The following is a 19,529-nucleotide window of genomic DNA, read 5'->3' on the forward strand; positions in this document are numbered from 1 at the left end:
GGCACTGCAGCTCCTGGAGTGCAATTTATTAATTCCAATTGGCATTGCCTCTGGGAGATCTATGTGAACCTGTCTAGGGATGTTTCCTCTTTAAATAAAAGATTAGTCCCAAGGCAAGGTTTGGAGGGGAAATATCTTGCATTAGAGGAGCTGACATAGCTGGAAAAGCAGACTAGTTTCCAGCATGCAAGACCTTCCTTCGGTTATCATCCCTGATATGCAATGATAACAGGTCAGCTGTTATTTGTCAGGGTGCACAGGTGTGCCTGTATTTATTGCAGAGTTTTCCTGTTCCAAAGGGTATTGTAATACACTTTAGCAGTTTGATATATTCCTATAAATCAAAGGCCCATTATTTTCAAAGGGCTGCTCTAGAAAACATATCTGTAATTTTGCTTCTAGGAATTACTCATGTGAGTAAAGTGATCTTTTACTTCACCTGCACAATGGCATAATAGGACAGTGATTCTGTGCTCAGATCTCAGAGGTACATTACAGAACATGACCATGTCATAGACAAATTATCATTTGCAATAATCATTCAAATTAATCCTGGTTTTCTATTTTGGTGTGGTTTCTAATGTCTTTGGGCATATTTCATATACAGAGGTAATGGATTAAATTAAGTGAAAACCCATTTATCCCAGTGAATCTAGGTAAAGTGTTTGATTGTCTACAAGTACTACCACAAGGATTCAATAAAAATGTCTCTGCAGTGATACCACCTGAAAGGCAAAGTGTTTTTTCACTTAATATTTCCTACACTTGGCATTGTCAGAAACCCAGAAACTCTAGAAGACGATATGTATATGTTTTAATCCTACACTATTTGTGTACATATTGAGAATATTTTCCAGTAGACCTTGCATAGAATAGATAAACTCATGGTTTGAATAGAGAAAATAAGATCTTAGCATTGATTACTGATTTGTAATTGAAGTCGTCATATCATATAAAGCTGCTTCAATTCATTTTCTCTAATAAAATGTGCATCTATTGAAACGTATCAGCCTTGGATGTGGTTTTAAGGATGCATCACGGGGAAAGCATGGTCCCAGACTGCAATTACTAACATTGTTTTCCGCTGGCTTTAGAAACACCCTTTGGAGCTGCATGGTGAGGGTGAGGGGGAGGCTGGGGAGCAAAGCAAAGCAAAACAAAACATCCCCAATCCCTTTCTTTGTTCTCAGTGCGCTGGGGGAGCGGGCGGGGGGGGGGGGAATTCCCGGTGCTCTCGGTTATGATTTTCCTGATGGGTGGAGCGGGGTCGGATAGCCGGAGCCCCCCCTGCGCGCAGCCCCTTTGGCAAGTCATCCACGCGTGGGGGCCGCACGGTAAACCCAGCTGAAGGATCGGGGGGCTGCGGGGGCTGCGGGGCGGGGCGGGTCCGGGACGCGGCAACCCGGAGGATGGAGGGGGATGCGCGGAGGAGAAGGGATCCTCGTTGACGTCAGGCGATCGCGGTGATCTCCCCTTCATATCCGGGTCCCCGGGCGGCTCCCCCGGGCCGCTCGGCGCTGCGAGGCGGGGGCCGCCCGGAGGTGGCCGGCGGCGACCGCAGCATGCCCGCCTCCCGCCGCCGCTGCCCATGGAGATCGCGCTGGTGACTCTGGAGAACGGCGGCGCCACGGCTATCGCGGGCGGCGAGGATGTCGCGACCGGCGGCAGCGGCGGCGGCGGCGGCAGCAGCGGGCGGTCTCGGCGACGGAGCGACCTGCTCCACATCGCGGGCTCCGCCGCCGCCGCGCCGCGACTGAGCGACGGCAAGGAGGGGGCACCGCCGGGCCCCCACAGCGCTAGGGCGGGCAGCCTCAACGGGCGGGCGCCGCCGCCTCAGCCGCCCCAACCAGCTCCCCAACCGGCACCTCAACACGAGATGGGACCCCCCGAGGAAGGGGGCCACCGGCGGGGCATGGCCATGGCGGCGGCGGGTGAGGAGGAGGAGGAGGCGGCGACAGCGGCGAGCCGGGGCGCCCTGCACCATCAGCGGGTGCTGATCAACATCTCCGGGCTGCGCTTCGAGACCCAGCTGGGCACCCTCAACCAGTTCCCCGACACGCTGCTGGGAGACCCGGATAAGCGCATGCGGTACTTCGACCCACTCCGCAATGAGTACTTCTTTGACCGCAACCGGCCCAGCTTCGATGGGATCCTCTACTTCTACCAGTCCGGGGGCAAGCTCCGCCGGCCCGTCAATGTCTCCATCGATGTCTTTGCTGATGAGATCCGTTTCTACCAGCTGGGCGATGAGGCCATGGAGCGCTTCCGGGAAGACGAGGGCTTCATCAAGGAGGAGGAGAAGCCTCTGCCTCGCAACGAGTTCCAGCGCCAGGTCTGGCTCATCTTTGAGTACCCCGAGAGCTCCAGCTCAGCCCGGGCCATCGCCATCGTCTCCGTGCTGGTAATCCTCATCTCCATCATCACATTCTGCCTGGAGACCCTGCCCGAATTCAGAGATGAGAGGGAGATGCCTGTGCCCTTGCCCCCACAAAGCAGAGGTTTGAATGGCACGACTGGGGACCCGCTACCCATGCAGCCACCCAGCAGCCTCTCAGACCCCTTCTTCATCATTGAGACCACCTGCGTGATCTGGTTCACCTTTGAGCTTCTTGTACGCTTCTTTGCCTGCCCCAGCAAACCTGAGTTCTCCCGCAACATCATGAACATCATCGACATTGTAGCCATCATCCCCTACTTCATCACCCTGGGCACAGAGCTGGCCCATGAGCAGCAGCAGCCTGGGGCTAGCAGTAGCAATGGGGGTGGGGGCCAGCAGCAAGCCATGTCCTTGGCCATCCTCAGAGTCATCCGCCTGGTCAGGGTCTTCAGGATCTTCAAGCTCTCCAGGCATTCCAAGGGGCTGCAGATCTTGGGACAGACTTTGAAAGCCAGTATGAGAGAGCTTGGACTCCTCATTTTCTTCCTCTTCATTGGGGTGATCCTCTTCTCCAGTGCTGTCTATTTTGCTGAGGCTGATGACCCTGAGTCTCATTTCTCCAGCATACCCGATGCTTTCTGGTGGGCGGTGGTGACCATGACCACTGTTGGCTATGGGGATATGCGACCTGTCACCGTGGGGGGAAAGATTGTGGGCTCCTTGTGTGCCATTGCTGGTGTGCTCACCATTGCCCTGCCTGTCCCTGTCATTGTGTCCAACTTCAACTACTTCTACCACCGAGAGACTGATCATGAGGAGCAAGCTATCCTCAAAGAAGAGCACAGTAGTGCTCAAGGCAGCACAATGGGGGGAGATGCAAAGAGAAGATCCAGTAAAAACTCTCTGAACAAATCTGTTGTGCACTTGGAAAACAGTGAGGGGTTCAACAATGGCACCAGCTCTTTAGAGAAAACCAATATCAAAGCTAAAAGTAATGTAGATCTCAGAAAATCCCTCTATGCTCTCTGTCTGGACACCAATAGGGAAACAGATCTGTAAGGAAAGGAGAAAATTAGAGATGCACAAAGATTTGCTGCTGTTGGAAACTTACTACTATTCCTATTATTTTCATACCAGTTAGTTTTTTTAATCAGGCTATATTTTATAAATTGATCACTGTCCTGAGCAGTCCTTCAGGAATACATGTTTTTATGTTCTTTTTCCATGACACAAAGGGTCACCTATTTTTAAAATAGACTAAGAATAAGCTATGCTCCATGATGCAGGAGCTGGTAAATTACAAAAGTGCAAAATCTAATTTGTAGAAACTTATTTTAGCAAATAGTGTATGGTTTTAAATGGGTCATTTGTAAGCAATTCAGTTGCTCCGAGTTTAGTATTCAAGATTTGGGGGTTGTGTGTGTGGAGAATGAATGGATTTTGGGGTGGGGGGAAGGATGTGGGTTTTTTTGTACTGTAGTTTCAAACTGAAATTATTCTAATATATTTTATATCTGTATATCTGTATTTATGGGTGAAAAGGGTTTTCTTATTCCTGTGAAATACGACTTCATTAAAGCACTAGGGACATTAGCAGATCAGCACTTTCCGAATTTTCCACTTGTGATCAGTACAGATCTATTTGTCTAGTATGTGAAGTGAATTTGGTGCTCTTAACCCAATAGCAGAAAATGTTTATTTTCAATGATATATTAGTTTCTTTTGAGCCTTAAATTATTAATTATTGCAGATATACTTCTTTATAAATAATTTTATTAATTACCTTACTGTTTCAGAATTTCTAAATATTAGGTCCTGTGCTTTCTGTCCCCTCAGAAAAAAAAAAGTGCAGCTTTATTATTATTATTATTATTATTATTATTATTATTTAGTTTTACAGTTTTACACTTTCATTATCTTTTTGAGACCAAAAGAAAAATAGTACTGTCTGCTGTGACTAGATTTGATCCAAGTGCACAACAGATCAAAAACAGTAGGGAGTGGATAGATGTAACATGAAGGTAGAATATGAGTGCAGTATCTGCAAAACTACTCCTTTATTCTACACTCCAGATTGCTTTGGCACAAGTACCAGTCACCTTGATGTATCCATACCATTTTTGTACATAGCTCACTGTTATTAATTATTGTAGACTGGAAATGGATGGCACTTAAAGAATATAATGTCTTGCCACACTACTGAAATAACCATTGTGTGGCATATACCTCGGATTCAGATGGAAAGCATCACCTTTCACCAAAACACATCCTTGTTTTCCTTTGTTTCCAAACAAAATCTTTTCAGTGCTGTGGATATTACAGTTAAGATGTCACTGAGAGATGAATGAGAAATTATCTTCATCCTGATAACACAGCACTGTACAACTCACTAGTGAAGACTGACATGAAATTGCTTCTTTAAATCAAGGCGCTGTGTTACTATTTTTCTTGCAAAGGACATCTCATCCCCTCAATCTCCTGTTGTATTGCTGAAGGATGTTTCATGCCTTTACCAAGTACGGTGATACTGGAAGACTAGGAGAAAGGAGTCTTGATTGTCAACACTCAAGGTTCGTTTTTATCATTTTTTTTCTATCACTTAGGTAAATATTAAGTTGGGATTATGGTTTATGCAAGTACCTCAGATATATGCACTGCAGTAAATTTAAATCAGCCTTGCTGAACAGTGCTTTAACATTTTCTGCCCAGACACAACTTATGCTTACTTGTCTCTTACCATGCCCATTCAACAATAATGGCCAAATGAATGACATTTTCCTTCCTATTCAGTAAAACAGTCATGATGAGTGCCAAGCAAGTAGAATTTTTCATGTTTAGTGTGAAGAACTGTTACATAAATCTCAGCCCAAAACCAAAATATGGGGAGGGGGAAGGGAAGTGAGGAGGAGGTTGAATCTGAAAACAGAGAACTGGCTCTTTCACATTAATTTTGGGTGTTGGTTTCTTAGGTGTTTTGCTTGTTTATTTAGATGGACAATAATATTGTAATATTCTAAGAAGCTATCTGCATTAGACTAACAAAGTGCCCAGTCCAGGTGCATTCCAGATTTGGGCAGATCTGTGCTTTAGTAAGTCTTTTTTTGCATCAAGGTGAGGTGCAGAATTAGCCCTTTGATGAGGTTGAATCTAAAATGGAACAAAGAAATGATATAATTGCCTGTTGCAATCGCCATGATCTAGATCGTTGATGTACTTAGAATGAAGCTTTTTCACTCAGGGAAGTATATTGATTGACTTTCAGTGATTAAATCCATCTAACTCACCTGAATAAGTACTAAACAATTCATTGAGTTTTGCAGGATGACGTTTTGGTGGCGTCTTCCCCTGATGACTACCCTCACATTCCTGACCACTTTCCTCTTCTATAGTTAGCTCTTCTAGTCACACACTGTGGTGGATTAGACTGTCAGCTTGTCAGAGCAGGGACTTTGTGTAAATACAGTCCCTTGTTTAACAGTTCAATCCAGCTTGTGGCTAAAGCTTTTGTATATTAATAATCTGAAAGTGGTATGTAACAGAAATTACTGAAATTAGTGGAGAAACACTGGTGTAAAAGTGATGTAGGTGAAAGCAGATCAGGCCTATTGGTACTGAGTCTTAAAAGCTCATTCCTAATAGAAAGGGAAAGCCTGGCCTCCCTCCTTGCTTATCACTTTTCTTCCTTCTGTTTTGTGCCCTTTTTTTCTTACCATGAACTGGTTCTGTCCTTGTACAAGTGCACGTGCAAGTGATGCCTCCTATTCTAGGAGCTCTTGAGCTCACTATTCTGGCAGAAAATCCAGCACAGTAACAACAGCACCAAAGTAGATAGTTTTCTGTTAAATTAGTGAGCTGGAAAGCAAGTGAATGCCAAAGCCAGTGCAAGGAAGGAGGGGGAACCTTAGTGGTTCAGAGAAGTTAGCAAGCAGGGAGAACTGAAATCCTCACCCTTCAGTGGCATTAAACTCTTACATTGTCATGACTGCTTCCTGAACCTCAATTAGTGTTTGTAGATACCACAGGACTTGTTCTAGCAAGATGCTGGGAAACTTTAACTTCCCTCTGGAGCCAGTATGCTCTGGATTGCTGCTATAACTTAGAGTAGAATTTGTCTTAATCAAGATCAAGCTCTGTGAGAGCAAAAAAATCTGATTTTTCCACAAGGTTGGATGCTGGCTTCTCAAATCATTCTTCAACCTTCAGTTTGGACATTGTTTTTCCATAATAAAACAACAGAACTTTCCAACAACAGCAACAAAAATATATTCTCAAAATGTAGTTGAAAATATTTGTGTGGCATAGCTTTTTAAATTAGTTGTTAAGTGCAGTCTGAACTCAGCTTTGACACCTTTACAAAGATGTATAATTTCTGTTGGCTTATATGACAGTAAAGGATATGCTTTCTAAAGAGAGAGGTTGATGCCAGGCACTGAGTAATACAACCAGAAACATGGTTAGAGTACAGTTCAGAAAAGCATTTACTATGGGCTCAGCTTTAAGTACATATTTAAGTGAAACATTAATCAGCAAGCATTTTGGTTGCACAGATCTTGGAGAATGTTACTCAGAGATGATATAAGTACCTTGCTGAAACCTTAGGGCCACTAGTTTCTGTTGGACTTCAGTGCAAATATTTAGGTACTTGGTACAATTTGTGAGTCTGAAAACAAGTGGTGCTGCAAGACATTGAATCAGAACACCAGATTCTTACTGCAGAAAGAATGCCTGTCCCTGCAGCCGCTATTCATCAGAGCAGTACTCTTGACATGATCAGTTGTAAACTGAGTACCAGGACTGCTTTCATGAAGAATTAGCACTTTGGCTTGGATAAGATTGTGCATTTTCCAGCAGCAAGAACCTGCACTTACTCTGGTTAATTTTGTTGTCAAGTTCCTTCACTGAGTTTAGTAGGCACCATGTATCTCTGTGCCTGGGATACGAACAGTGCAGAAGCCTTGTAACATGTTGATGCAAATTGATGATGCGAAAGAAAATGATAGGAAAAAGAGAATCAAATCTGAGAAAGTTCATGTAAACGTGAAAGAAGGAAGAAAATATAGGCTGTGCATGCCAAATCTAGGCACATTTCAAGAAGGAAATCTGTCAAACCATAATTGGTTTTATGTTAGCTGATCTGGAATTGAAAGAAATCTGAATAAACCTGTCTGAAATATCACAATCCACAAGATATCAGGCCTTAATGAATAACAATTCATTGTAAACATTAAAAATAAATAAATAAAAGGAAAACAACATATTTTTATAAACCTTTGTCTAGGAGCTATGTCACAAAGGATTCCTCACGCCACACATGCCTGTATGCCATAGCTATTAATGGCTTTTCATCTTGGGCAGGACAATATGCACTGAAATGCATTACCCCTCCATTTTGAGGATGCTGAACTGAATATTCTTTTGGGTCACCATTAACACGAGTTTAGGTTGCTCAGCATGGCTCCAAGGGGAGTCTATATTCCCATTTTACTTTTCCATCATTCTAAAAATGATAAAACAGCAACTGTTACATAACATCATTCATCTCCCAGTGCTTTATGAACAAAAGTACAATGATCTTATACATGCAAGCAGTGTAAGAGAAAAGGCTGCAGAAGGGAAGACCAGGTTTTTCATAGGGGAGGGTGCTAGGAGAGGCACAAATGTAAGTAGGCTTGGCTGGACTGGGACATCTGAAACATGAGATCACCAGAAGCAGGGAGGGAGGGAGGGAGGGAGGGAGGAAGGAGAGGGATTCACTCTGTGGTCCCCTTTCTGCTTCCCTGCATGTCTCTGGCTGACTCTACAGTTAAGAACGGAATGCCAGCATCTGTGCACTGGGACCCATCTGGAGGGGGCCACGATGCAGCATGAACAAATCCCTCTTTCATTTTTATTTGGGCTATATAAAGAGAAAATGGCACTTCTGCTGACTGTTCCTCGGCTTCTCCTGTTGCAAACACCACTCTCTGAGGCTGTTCTTGCAGTAGTGGTAGTGGTGATGAGGGCTGTTGAGTCACAGCACATTGAGCACTCTCTGAAGTAGCTTTGCTTCTCCTTGTGCTTCCATCCACTTCAAAATAGGTAACAAAGGAAATACCAGTGCACTTTCTCTCACAGAAAATACATAAGTAAAAAGCTTTTCTCTTCTGAAACACATCAGTGAAGCTAGTTCTGAGGTAAAACAGAGAGACCATTTAGTGGTGTGCAACAGTTCTGCTTAGCCGTAGTGAGTAATGTAGCTGCCCAGCAGAGATTTGTTTGGGTCATTTGGCAAGATATCATGCTCAGTAGTGAAATTTGACAATGTCCTGCAGACAGATTGCCACCGTACTTATGGAAAAATGAAAAGAGAGCTTGATAGACCTAATGACTTTGGTCTTGCAACTTGCCCAGTATAGGGTCAGTATGTTGTATGGTGGTCAACGTGTTGGAAAGATCTCACTAGTAATGAGATTGATCCTGTTCAGGATAGAGGAGCAACAAGAAAACTGTGAGATAACACTTTAACAGAATATTCCTGCTTTTGGTGCAGCTGTCATTGTGTGACCATCAACTTCACTAACCTCCTCTGTTAAGCTAACTTAGTTAATTTTTTAAAATGAAATAGAAAAGATCCTTATAATATTATAGCCATTAAAATCATTCTTCCAAGGCATTCTCCCAAGGCCGTTTTGTGTATTTGTAACTTTTCTAAGTTTTTCTTTCACTGTCTTGTTGTATGCATTAACTGCTCCTCACTTCTCTTTGTTACCTTACTGGATTTCTGTTGCTTTTGCCTTAATTTGAGACCGAAGTGTGCTGATACTCTTCACTGAACTTGGATCATGCTGTCTGATGTTACTGTGGAAACTCATACCAGGAATAAACATGGAAATTCTCCAGTAACTACTTTTGGGTCCACTTGCTAGAATATCCCCCGTATTTGTATGATGAAACATTGTGAAAAATATGGGTATTGTATCATTAAAATCATGGCTAATTATATGAAATAAGAATATTTATGGCAATTGTAATACAAAAAAAGTAAAGCTTGTAATGATATGACTAAAAACTTAATTGGAATTAGAAGTTGCAAAGAAAAATAGCTTATTTAAAGAAAAATAACAGCATGCATACACAATTAGCATTAAATATTGCAGTGCTTCCTTGCTTGTGTAATCTAATATAGTGTCCTTATTTGGTATTTCTTGATTCCCAGGTATCCATATTGTATTTTTACCAGGGCTGAAAAAGGCAAAACCATAGGCAGACCTGGAGTTGTTGTTAACTAATGCATTGAAGATGGTTTGTTTACCTGGAGGCATTTTCTTCCTTCTTTTCTCAGTAGTACCAGCTGGTGTAAGAAAAGCACACTTCTCTCTCCATAAGTACTGAAAGAGAGCATGTTTATAAGCTTTGTTGAAAACACCTAAGGATTGAACCCAGTGATTGTAGCTCTAGATTCTCACCACAACGTCATCACTACTTAACTTTGTCATGTTCTCAACTGTTGTAAATGCATGATGCTAGATTCTCTGCTTGTAGTAGCCGATGGGCCACTCTCCTCTGAACTTATAACTCAAGTGGCCTCTGTAAAGTAATCACATCTTTTTGCCAATGTGGTGAATCCAAAACAGTAATGAGTTGTCCATTCTGCATTCTAAAATCCCATTCCTAGGGCACAATCGGTAACTAGTCTAATTTTTGGAATAGCTTTGAATGCCCATCTTCAGGGCTTTCTTTAGAAATTTTCTGCTAAGGATATATACCTGAATTTTGTTTTCATTTTTACCTGGGTGAATCCAAAAAAAAAAAAAAAAAAAAAAAAAAAAAAAGGTGGATCTGCTTGTTCGGGAAGAGATAGATGCAACAGCCTTCGTAATTTTCTCCTTATTTGACATGGAAATAAGGTTACCTTTTCCAGTAGAATAATGTTACTTTGAATTTTCATTGAGGTGACATGACTTGGAAATGGCTTCGTCTAACAGTAAAATTAATAACCTTCCTAGCAGGCAACAGAGCATTACAGCACAGGTGGCCTGTATGGTTACTGCAGAATTAATTATCCAGACAGAATTTAGAAGTAAAGTGTTGTCTGTATTAGTAATTCAGACAAGTTGGTTGTCATCAGGAGGATGTTTCCAAAGAAATCACTGCAGGTTGTAACACTTCTCTGACATGCTGGATCTCATTTCTGTGTTTCAACTACAAAACGGCACATATACTGTCATTTCCTATTTTGTGGGAAGCAGCCTTTAAACAGCCAGAGATAACTACCTTTCTTTCATGTTTGTTGTTGTTTTCTCCTCTATAATTTATGTCACCCATTGCAATCCTTCTCACATGAGTGACTGAGGCTGAGGGATCCCCAATTTTCACAGATATTAACTGAAAAAAACAAGATCCGAGATGAAGAGTTGCTTCTACAAGTAGAAGTGATTATGTTTTTGCCTTCTATTGATCCTTCACTCTTCCAACTTTGATTATTCCATTCTCAGATTACCCTGGCCTTTACCCTTTGGATTAATACCTCACTGTGCATTCTTACCTTCACTTTTGTCACCGTCCATTTGGTAGTGATAGCAGTCATTACTGCAAAGCAGTAACTGGCAGAGCTGTCCTACTGCTGTGCATAGTAGATGTGATTACTGCTGGTAATTCCACAGCTGCCTCCCTTCAGTTTGAGATGGACACGTTGCTAGAGTTAGTTGTGTTTGAAGTTGACATAGGAAAACATCTTGCTAGAGAAGCCACCTTTGATGGAAATCAATAACAGTACTCGTCTCAAGAGTATTCCATCCTCCTCAAATTTAAAAAGGAAGCCAATTGGGAGATAAAAGTTGAAATATGCAGTCTCTTCTGTCAGTTCATGGCCTCAACCAAGTCCAGGTAGCAGAGGCTGTGTGGTCTGTATCATGTAGGAGTACACAGAGTACATGTACAATGAAGCCTTGCAGCTCTGCTAATGAGAATACAATTGTATAATAAAAACAGATCCAGGATTGCAGTTTGTGTGAAGATATTGGAAGAAGAAGTACAATTTAAAAATACTAATTGATAGCACCTCTGTCTAAAGGTCTGAGGTATATGCAGGGAGCAGAGGTCAGTAAGGCTGAAATTCCTTTGTTGTGTGGTAGCACTTCACTGGTGGTGTCCTAGTACTTGGTAGCTCCCTGGAAATACATTCCAAGGTTTTCTTTGCTCCCTCCAGAGTTGATAGGGATTAGTTTAGATTCTAACACAAATTAGATACTCCATACTGAATTCTCTCAAGAAAGTTCGGCATAGTTAAATCTCTTCTAGCTCTTCTCTCTTTTCTCTGTTCAGTTGTACGTAGAAATACATGCAGCTGGGAGGGGTGGGGGAGTGGGAAGCTGAACATGATTTGAATTATTTAAGCAGTGTAGCCTTAGAATTTCTTTTCTGTTGTTTAAAATTATTTGAAAATCTGAGGGGGTGTAATTGAGGGAATGCTTAAGTGTTAATTTTCAGAGCAAATTTTATGAGTTCCTTAGTTCAGAAAGCACTATAATTTTCAAGGCAATGCTGCCTTACGTAAAGACAAGAAAGGTTATTGTGGTAGTACTCCAGTAATATAAAATAATGAAATAATTAAAATAATGTCACGTTGATATTATTTTATTATTATGCAATTAATTCTCAGAATGTTCTATTTAGGAAATATAATCTTTAACATGCTTAGAAATTCTGGCCATGAAAGGGAATTGATGCTAAGAAATGATTGGTCTGAAGGGTGAAAACAGTTCTGAGAAGTAGTATCTTCCAGTTAAAGTTTACCCACTGTGTTTTGCAGGAAGTAAGATTCATTGGGCCAAGTAAGAAACATAGGGAAGAGAAGGAATCTATAGCTGGGATATCAGTACATTTGCCTCAGAAAGGAATGGTGGCTCCCAGAGGTGCTTCTGTATTACAGCTTTGGGCAAAATACTTACACAGCATCTCAATGGATCATGTTTTAAAAGTCTACTCGGTGTGTTGAAAGAAAGGATGCAGGTACCTCTATTTATGGAGATCCAGACTGTAGATCCTAAGAAGATACCAGCATCCTGTTGGGGGCCTCAGGGAGTAAATCCCAGTAAACATCAAAATTTCAGTCAGATTCCCAGGGCCCACTTTTCCCACACAGTATCTCTGAATGACCTTTTGTGAACATACTAAGTATAGTGGCTCTCATGTCAGTTTGTAGAATGTTTAGAGAAGCCTTGAACCTCTCAGTGTAGTAGTCAAGGCATTTCAGTCTAGATTCCTCTGGAGCCAAGAAGAGCGCTGTTTGATTCTTTAGTGGCCCTGTCCCCATGACTGATGAAGCACAGAAGAGCACTATCAGGTACACACAGGTTACTCACTCAGGTAACTCACAGGTTACAATGCTTATAACAGGTAAACTACGGCCAAGGTGATAATTAATATTACAGAATGGGGAAAAGTTACTTACAAGAAGCTAGCATTTTCTTATTTTTATTTGTTACCTTTCTCTAATAGTTAATACTGCAGTCTGATGCAGAATTTGCTTGACTGCATAAAAGAATGCCCACAAGCTCGTTCTAGTTGGGTTTGTTGTGTTGTTTTTGTTGTTGTTTTGTTTTTCATCTTGAGAATTTCAGACTGATATTCTAAAATGAAACCATTTTAAACAGATGCTAGAAGAATTCCAAGAAATGTAAGAGTGATCTCAGTGATGCATACTGATAAAAGAACAGAGGCTGAGGAGTGTAGGATTTTTGAGCATAAGAGGGAAAACACTCTGGATGGCTTGGAAACATTTTTAAAATGTAATTTGCACTGCTTCCTGCTAGTGGAAAATGGGGTAGGTTCTTTTTAGTAAGGAAGCTGGATATTCCACTGAGGCGGAGATATGAATTCTCATAGACATCCTGACTGCATCTATATTAGAAAATGAAATGCCCCCAGGACCATTCTCTGTCACTGAGGCCAAATGGCATATAGCAGCCTGTGCTCTTTCCCTCCATAACAAGGTGACCAGAAGCAGATTGCCTAATGGGTTCAGTTCCTGGCCTGTGCTAATTCCCAGATTGTGCCTAGATAGTATTTGGGAGAGAGCTTTTTTGTACAGACTTGCCAGTGTGACCAGAAGCTTTTAACAGTATAGGTGATTGGGATTAATTGCCCAGGAATATTTCCTCAAACTGTTTAATTGACAAGTGCAGTGTGTCCATTAAATAGCTTCTGTTTCACACTTAGGGCTGAGAAGTACACCCCACTTTGATACTGCACGGTATCTTGCCTTCAGACAATTTCTTGGAGTACCTTAAAAAGCTTTACATATTCCACCTGTTGGTAATTTCTAACCTTAAACAATAGTCAGTCTCTGTTCACTGATCAGAATTATTTCTGCAGAGTTCTGTTCACATCTAATTCTGCTTCCACGTGAACTTGTGTATAAGTAAATATACTAAAAGTCACTACAAAAGTCCCCCACTTTCCTAAGTGCAAGTGGAGAACACGTGAATCTGACAGTGAGAACAGGATACTGTTGCTTTCTTTTTTGTGTGCCTGACTTTTCTGTATGCACCATCCTGTTGTAAGCTATCCATTGTGTGTCAATCACTGCACCTTGTAATTCTGCTTAGGAACTGTAGTACAATAAAGACTCTGGTGGCCAAGCACATTATCTGTTCTTGTTATATGGCAGACTGTATTGGAAAACACAGATAAAAATACAAATACAGATAAAAAATACAAAGAAATTCAGGCAGCAGGAGACCTACAGAGATCTCATTGAAGCCAGTGTCCTTCTCAACAAAATGGTCAGCCTCACCTAAGTGATCTGCAGATATTTGCCTAGCTTGTTCCTGAAGATCCTTCTGTGCTGGTCCACTCTGTTTACACTGTGGATTAGGTTTATATTCCTTTTCATATATGCTAAAAAGTTAAATTTGGTCCTAAATTTATTGCAAACTGAGAGGGGATTAGTGATAGGTCAAAATATGTAAATACTTTCTGACCACTGTTAGCTTTCAAATGTTTGTGACTTCTCTAAATCCATGTGAGATAGCCTCAGAAATATGTGCATGCAGGAAAGGACTGGTCTGAAAGCATTGCTAAGCTTTTCTTACAAAGCATTAGGATTTTGCATGTAATACTGAAAACAAAACTATTACAAGTGCATGTACCTGTTACTGCTTCCAGTGCTGTAAAACAGTGGAGCACCCAGCACAGGGGTAGAGTGAACCACCACTAGAATTCTTCTGTAGCTTCCAGGAGAATCTGTGTGGCAGCATTTGCTCTGTTGTGGTTGCCAGGGACTGGAACATTAGTTACATTTAGTCAGATTGAGAAGGAAGTGTGATGTCTAGAAGTAAACTTCAACTTCAGATCTTTTCTGATGTGGTAATTTGTAGATCATGACAACAATAACTGCAATAATTTAAGATGTTAATGACCTCAGCCATCCCAACAAATAGGTAAGAAGCAAGTCACTCTGAATGAAGTGTTAAGGGCAGGTAAATGTATCAATGGGATTTCATTTTTTTAGTGTTTGTAGACAGAACAACTTATGATCTTCCAGTAAACCTAGTCTTTCTTCTAATGACTCAGTTTTGTTCTTAGTCTCTGTTTTCTGACAGAGTTTGTCATCCTTCTAGGAGGATTGGCAGGACAAGACTTCTGAGTGCTGGAGACCTGTCCAATTATGGCAATTTAAACAAATATTCTGAAGAATTTCTGCTGTGGAGGGGGGTTTACTCCAGCAAATGAGTGGGCAGGCTTATTGTGGGGTTTATGTCTTATGCAACCGTGAGAACTTGAGGTCTGGAATGCCTAGATCCACCACCTGGAAAGTTTCATTAAACTTCCCAGGGCATCAGTCTTCAAAGTCTGTTTCAGTAATGAATAATCATATTTAGGAATTATTCAATACCTAGAGACAGAACACATTCTTAAATGGATATTAAAAAACAACAACAACAAAACAAGAAGTCAAAAGTATAATTCAAACCAAACACACATTAGAGGTGTAACAAATGGCTAAGTCCCACATAGGATTACAATCAAAGTTTTACAATTTATTAAATGAATAGAGGTAAGCAAACAGCGCTGGGTGCGCCAGGAGTCTCTGCTCCACCAAGACACACACAAGTTACATCAGGCGGCTGGTTTTTATGCTCCTAGGCTCCTACATATTCATTATTACTTCTAGAAAAGGCAGGGAACTAATTATAATTAGTTCCTGGAATCTGAACTCTCCTACTGGTGCATGCGTATGAGTCTCTGGGGGTCCCTCTGGGGGTCTCTTATGCTTAAGGCTCATAGTCTTCCTCCCAGGTTTTTTTTCTTGTCTTCCCTTGTCCATCTTGGCCGGATGTCAGAGACTTGTACAGCATCCCCTGCAAGCTTTGTCTTTTAGTCATCCTTCAGCTTTTCACTTCTCCTTAATCTCTTGGTCAGATATCAGAGACTTGCATAGTGTCCCATGCAATAGTCACGATAGTTAGCAGTTATTCTGAAACCCCTTTGTTCTCTTATCCCCTATTGACACAAATTGCTGGACCATTCCTTTGCAAAATACAAGAACTATATACATTAACCACTCAGTTTTTCTTAGACTTGTAGTTATACAAGGGTATGTAAGACAGAAAGTCACATTCCATCATATCATGCAGCCCTAGCATTGTTCCATATTGACACAAATCAGATGAACACATTTCACAGAGGTAAGTGACCAAAATCATTATGGGAGCTGGTAAGGAGAAGGGGCTTTTCTAATAATTAGCCTTGGAGAGAGAAGTTGTGATGTCATTATTGCAGTGTTTATGGGCAGAGTGATATATATTTAAAATATTTCAGGATTCCATCCGGCCCTTTGTTCACTCTGTGAATTAGTCCTACTGAAACCAACTTTTGTTCTGTTCCAGCAGTCCTACTCATATAGACTTGAGGTTTGCAGTCATGTCCTTTTCCCTTGAGTTTTGACAGACTAAACAAAGCAGAGACCTCTCTTACAGTGTTAGCATGTTGAGAACATGTGCTGTGGGGAGAAGAAAGTGTGAGGTAGAATACTGATTATTGTCCAAACTTAGCTAGCAAATAGCAACGTAGCACATCTTGCTCATCTATATGTATTTCCTAGCAGGTAATGCTGGGAAGGTGTGTGAAGGGCCCACATTTGGAAGAGACAATAATGGGAGACCAATGTCTGTAGCAAAGTGCTCATGCAAAAATGCTTCTTCCCTGGGGAAGCTCTCCCACAGCTAGATGTAGTGTTATCTAGCTGTCTGGTTCTAATTCCAGGACTGCAAAGAGAGCATGGCTCTTAAAACTCTGTCTGGGATTTTTATTTTTGTATTTATTTATTTATTTATTTATTTATTTTCTGCTGTTGGGTAATTAACCCAAGCATTCAAGAATCAGTCTTTAATTTCATATACCATCCATTCTTTATCCCCAAAATCCATACTACTTCTTTATCTGATTTTCTAATTGAATTATAATGGGTGTAAATGCACACTGTTAAATTTCCTCCTGTTATTTGCATAGAACTCAGAGACAGGAGCCAGTGTAACATACTTTGAATTTGTTTTCCTTTTAAGAAGGGGTTTTCATTTTAGATTTAATTATTTATTTATTTTTCCTGGGCTAATGCACATCTGATGTCAGGCTTCCCAGATGAGAATGGTTAGACTGGTGCTGACATTTTTAGAAATATGTGCAAATGGAAAAATATCCTGGGAGTTCTGCCAATGGCTGATTCTGTAAAGTTTTAGAGTCCCTGCTGAACAGGAGACATGAGCCAGGTACCTTTATAGAAAAGAAGTCTTACTCATGAAGTACCTACTTGGGTGTGTTCAATGAGTGCCTTCTCAATTTAAGAAAAAAGCAGAAGGGAATTCCAGAAGATTCTGATTCTGTTAGGAGATACTTATTCACCTTTCAGACCAAATGATAAACAGATGATTTAGCATCTTTCTCAAAGGAAGGCACAACTACAGCAAAAGATCCTGGCAAAAACAAAACAAAACAAAACAAACAAACAAACAACAACACACACACACAAAAAACAACAACAACAACAACAACAACAAAACCAAACACCACACACACACACAAACAACAACAACAAAAGATTTTCCAAGGTTTAACATGCAAGGATAACAAACAAAGTGGTTCAGACAAATTTCCTTCCTGATCCATGGCTATTCCTTCTAGTTCGGTGCTGATGTGACTGGGACAAAATAGTGTAGAGCTGAGTTGATTTGCAGTGAGTCCAACTTTTTCATTTCACACTGAGATGGCAGAATTTGGAGGATGAGTGCAGTTGATTAGTAGTGCTATGAATGTGAATTTTCATAGGCTTTGCAGCATGCTCATTTTAACTGTTCTCAACAGAGCAAATGTCTCATTAACAAATAATAGTCTTTCACGGTGTGCAGGTCAAATGCTGCTCTTTACTCAAGGAGAAGCAGACCACCCTAAGTGAACAGGGGATTGTACATGGGTTAAACCAACACGGGATATACCCTAAGGGTACAATATCAGTGCTTGCTGAGAGCAGATTGGCTATGTCTATATCCAGGGCTGCAGGCGACTCCCGCTGTGTTGCTGGCTCTGTTGAGTTTGGATCTCTGTAGGAGCCTGGGGCCAGGAGCTGGTGCTTTTCACTGAGGCAAAATAGTGCTCAGTGAGTGGCAGGACCTCAGCTCCAGCTGAGCTCAGTGCTTAGCCCCGTCTGCTGACTGGCTGTGTCTTGCCTCTGTGAGAAACAGAATCTGCTGAATTGCCCCATGGGTCAGTGCTCAATAGGATCAGCAGCTCTTCTTCCGCCCTGCTTGGCATATTCTGTGCAGCTGGCTCTCCCCTCTCCCCTGATGAATGGTAGCATGTTTGAAGCATGCACCATTGTTTTCCCAGCATGAGAACATTTTGCAGAGTCAGCAGTCTCCAGAGCCCAGAATGCTTCATCTCATCATCATCTCTTTTCTGTTTACCTTATGTTATGTTCACTTGTTGACAAGGCCGAGTGGATGTGGCTGTGCCTGGTGCTGCACATACCAGCCCGTGTGTTGTGGAGTGCATATTCTGTCCTTGGCAGGGCTCCCTGGTCTGGCTTATATTATGGATGGCTCCCCACTCAGGGACACTGTGGCTTATTGGTGGTCTGAGCAGAAAGTCTAGGTACAGCTATTTTGACATATGTTAGGACTTCTCTGCAACTGCTGTGTGGAGTACCACAGAAATAGAGTATATCAGCCTTACAGAAGACAGCATGTTGAACTGAGTTGGATCCATTCTGATTCATTCCGTAAAAGGATTCGATTGTTTCCAAGGGGAGAGTTTTTTAGTTACTCTGTGTTTTTGGTTTTGTCTTTTGTCTGTAGTTTTTGAATGTCTTGGCTGTTTTAAAGCAAATTTGGCAGGACTCTAGCCTTAAAAAAAAATATTTTAAAACTTTTGTAAAGGTAGCTGTGTGTACAAAGAAAAGATAGCCAAATGAATACTGCTCTTCTTAGGGAAAAGTTACTGCATTAGCTTTCCTAAAATCATACTCTATGAATACAGGAAGGACATAGTGAATGAAATACATTATTAAAAAAATGTGTTCATGGACTTCTCTGAAATGTAGCAAATACTGATTAGATGCCATTTATAGAATTACAGCAAGAAGCAGAGTTGTGCTTAGTAATATGGCAAATAAGAGCATATTTAGACACAGTCCTTACGTTCTTCTAGCAGTACATTCAGAACAAATTTCAGACTTCTAACTTCTCCTAAAGTCCGTTGTAACTGAGAGACAGAGACAGACAGGCAGAGACCAAGAGACCTCTCCTGATTTCAGTGAGTTTGGGGCCAGGTTTGTCATGGTCTGTCTCATGCCATCCTGGTGTTTTACAAGTTGAGGAAACAAAATCTTGAAACCAAAACTCGTATTCTTTTCTGCTGCATTGAAGTGGAGTGCTTGGAGGGTTAGGAAAGAGTTTTCAAGAAAGCTCTCTCTTTAGTATTAGACTTTAAAAAGGCTGAGTTTAAGTAGATTAGTTTGTATGCCCCATAGCATCCATGCACAGCAGTAGTGCTAGCTGCAGCTTGTTTTCTTCCTGGAACTGAATAACAGCTCGTCCTATTTCCTTTTGTAAGAATAAAGTACTATGCAGAGAGTTTATTGATTCCTCCCTACTTACCAACCAACTATCCATACATA

General features: G+C 41.4%; 1 protein-coding gene across 2 annotated transcripts in view; it reads left to right on the forward strand.

Moving 5' to 3' along the window:
* Positions 1-1,508: 1,508 nt before the first annotated feature.
* The window catches only part of LOC311431358 (potassium voltage-gated channel subfamily A member 5-like), a 151,862-nt gene continuing 133,841 nt past the window's right edge, over positions 1,509-19,529 (forward strand). For both annotated transcript variants that reach the window (XM_084508791.1, XM_084508790.1), the window contains exon 1: positions 1,509-4,947. In XM_084508791.1, the coding sequence (XP_084364917.1) occupies positions 1,589-3,436 (1,848 nt within the window). In that variant the 5' untranslated portion in view covers positions 1,509-1,588 and the 3' untranslated portion in view covers positions 3,437-4,947. The remainder of the gene's footprint in view (positions 4,948-19,529) is intronic.

The sequence above is a fragment of the Aythya ferina genome (assembly GCF_964211825.1).
Source record: "Aythya ferina genome assembly, chromosome: 1".
In the NCBI taxonomy this organism is placed as follows: Eukaryota; Metazoa; Chordata; class Aves; order Anseriformes; family Anatidae; genus Aythya; species Aythya ferina.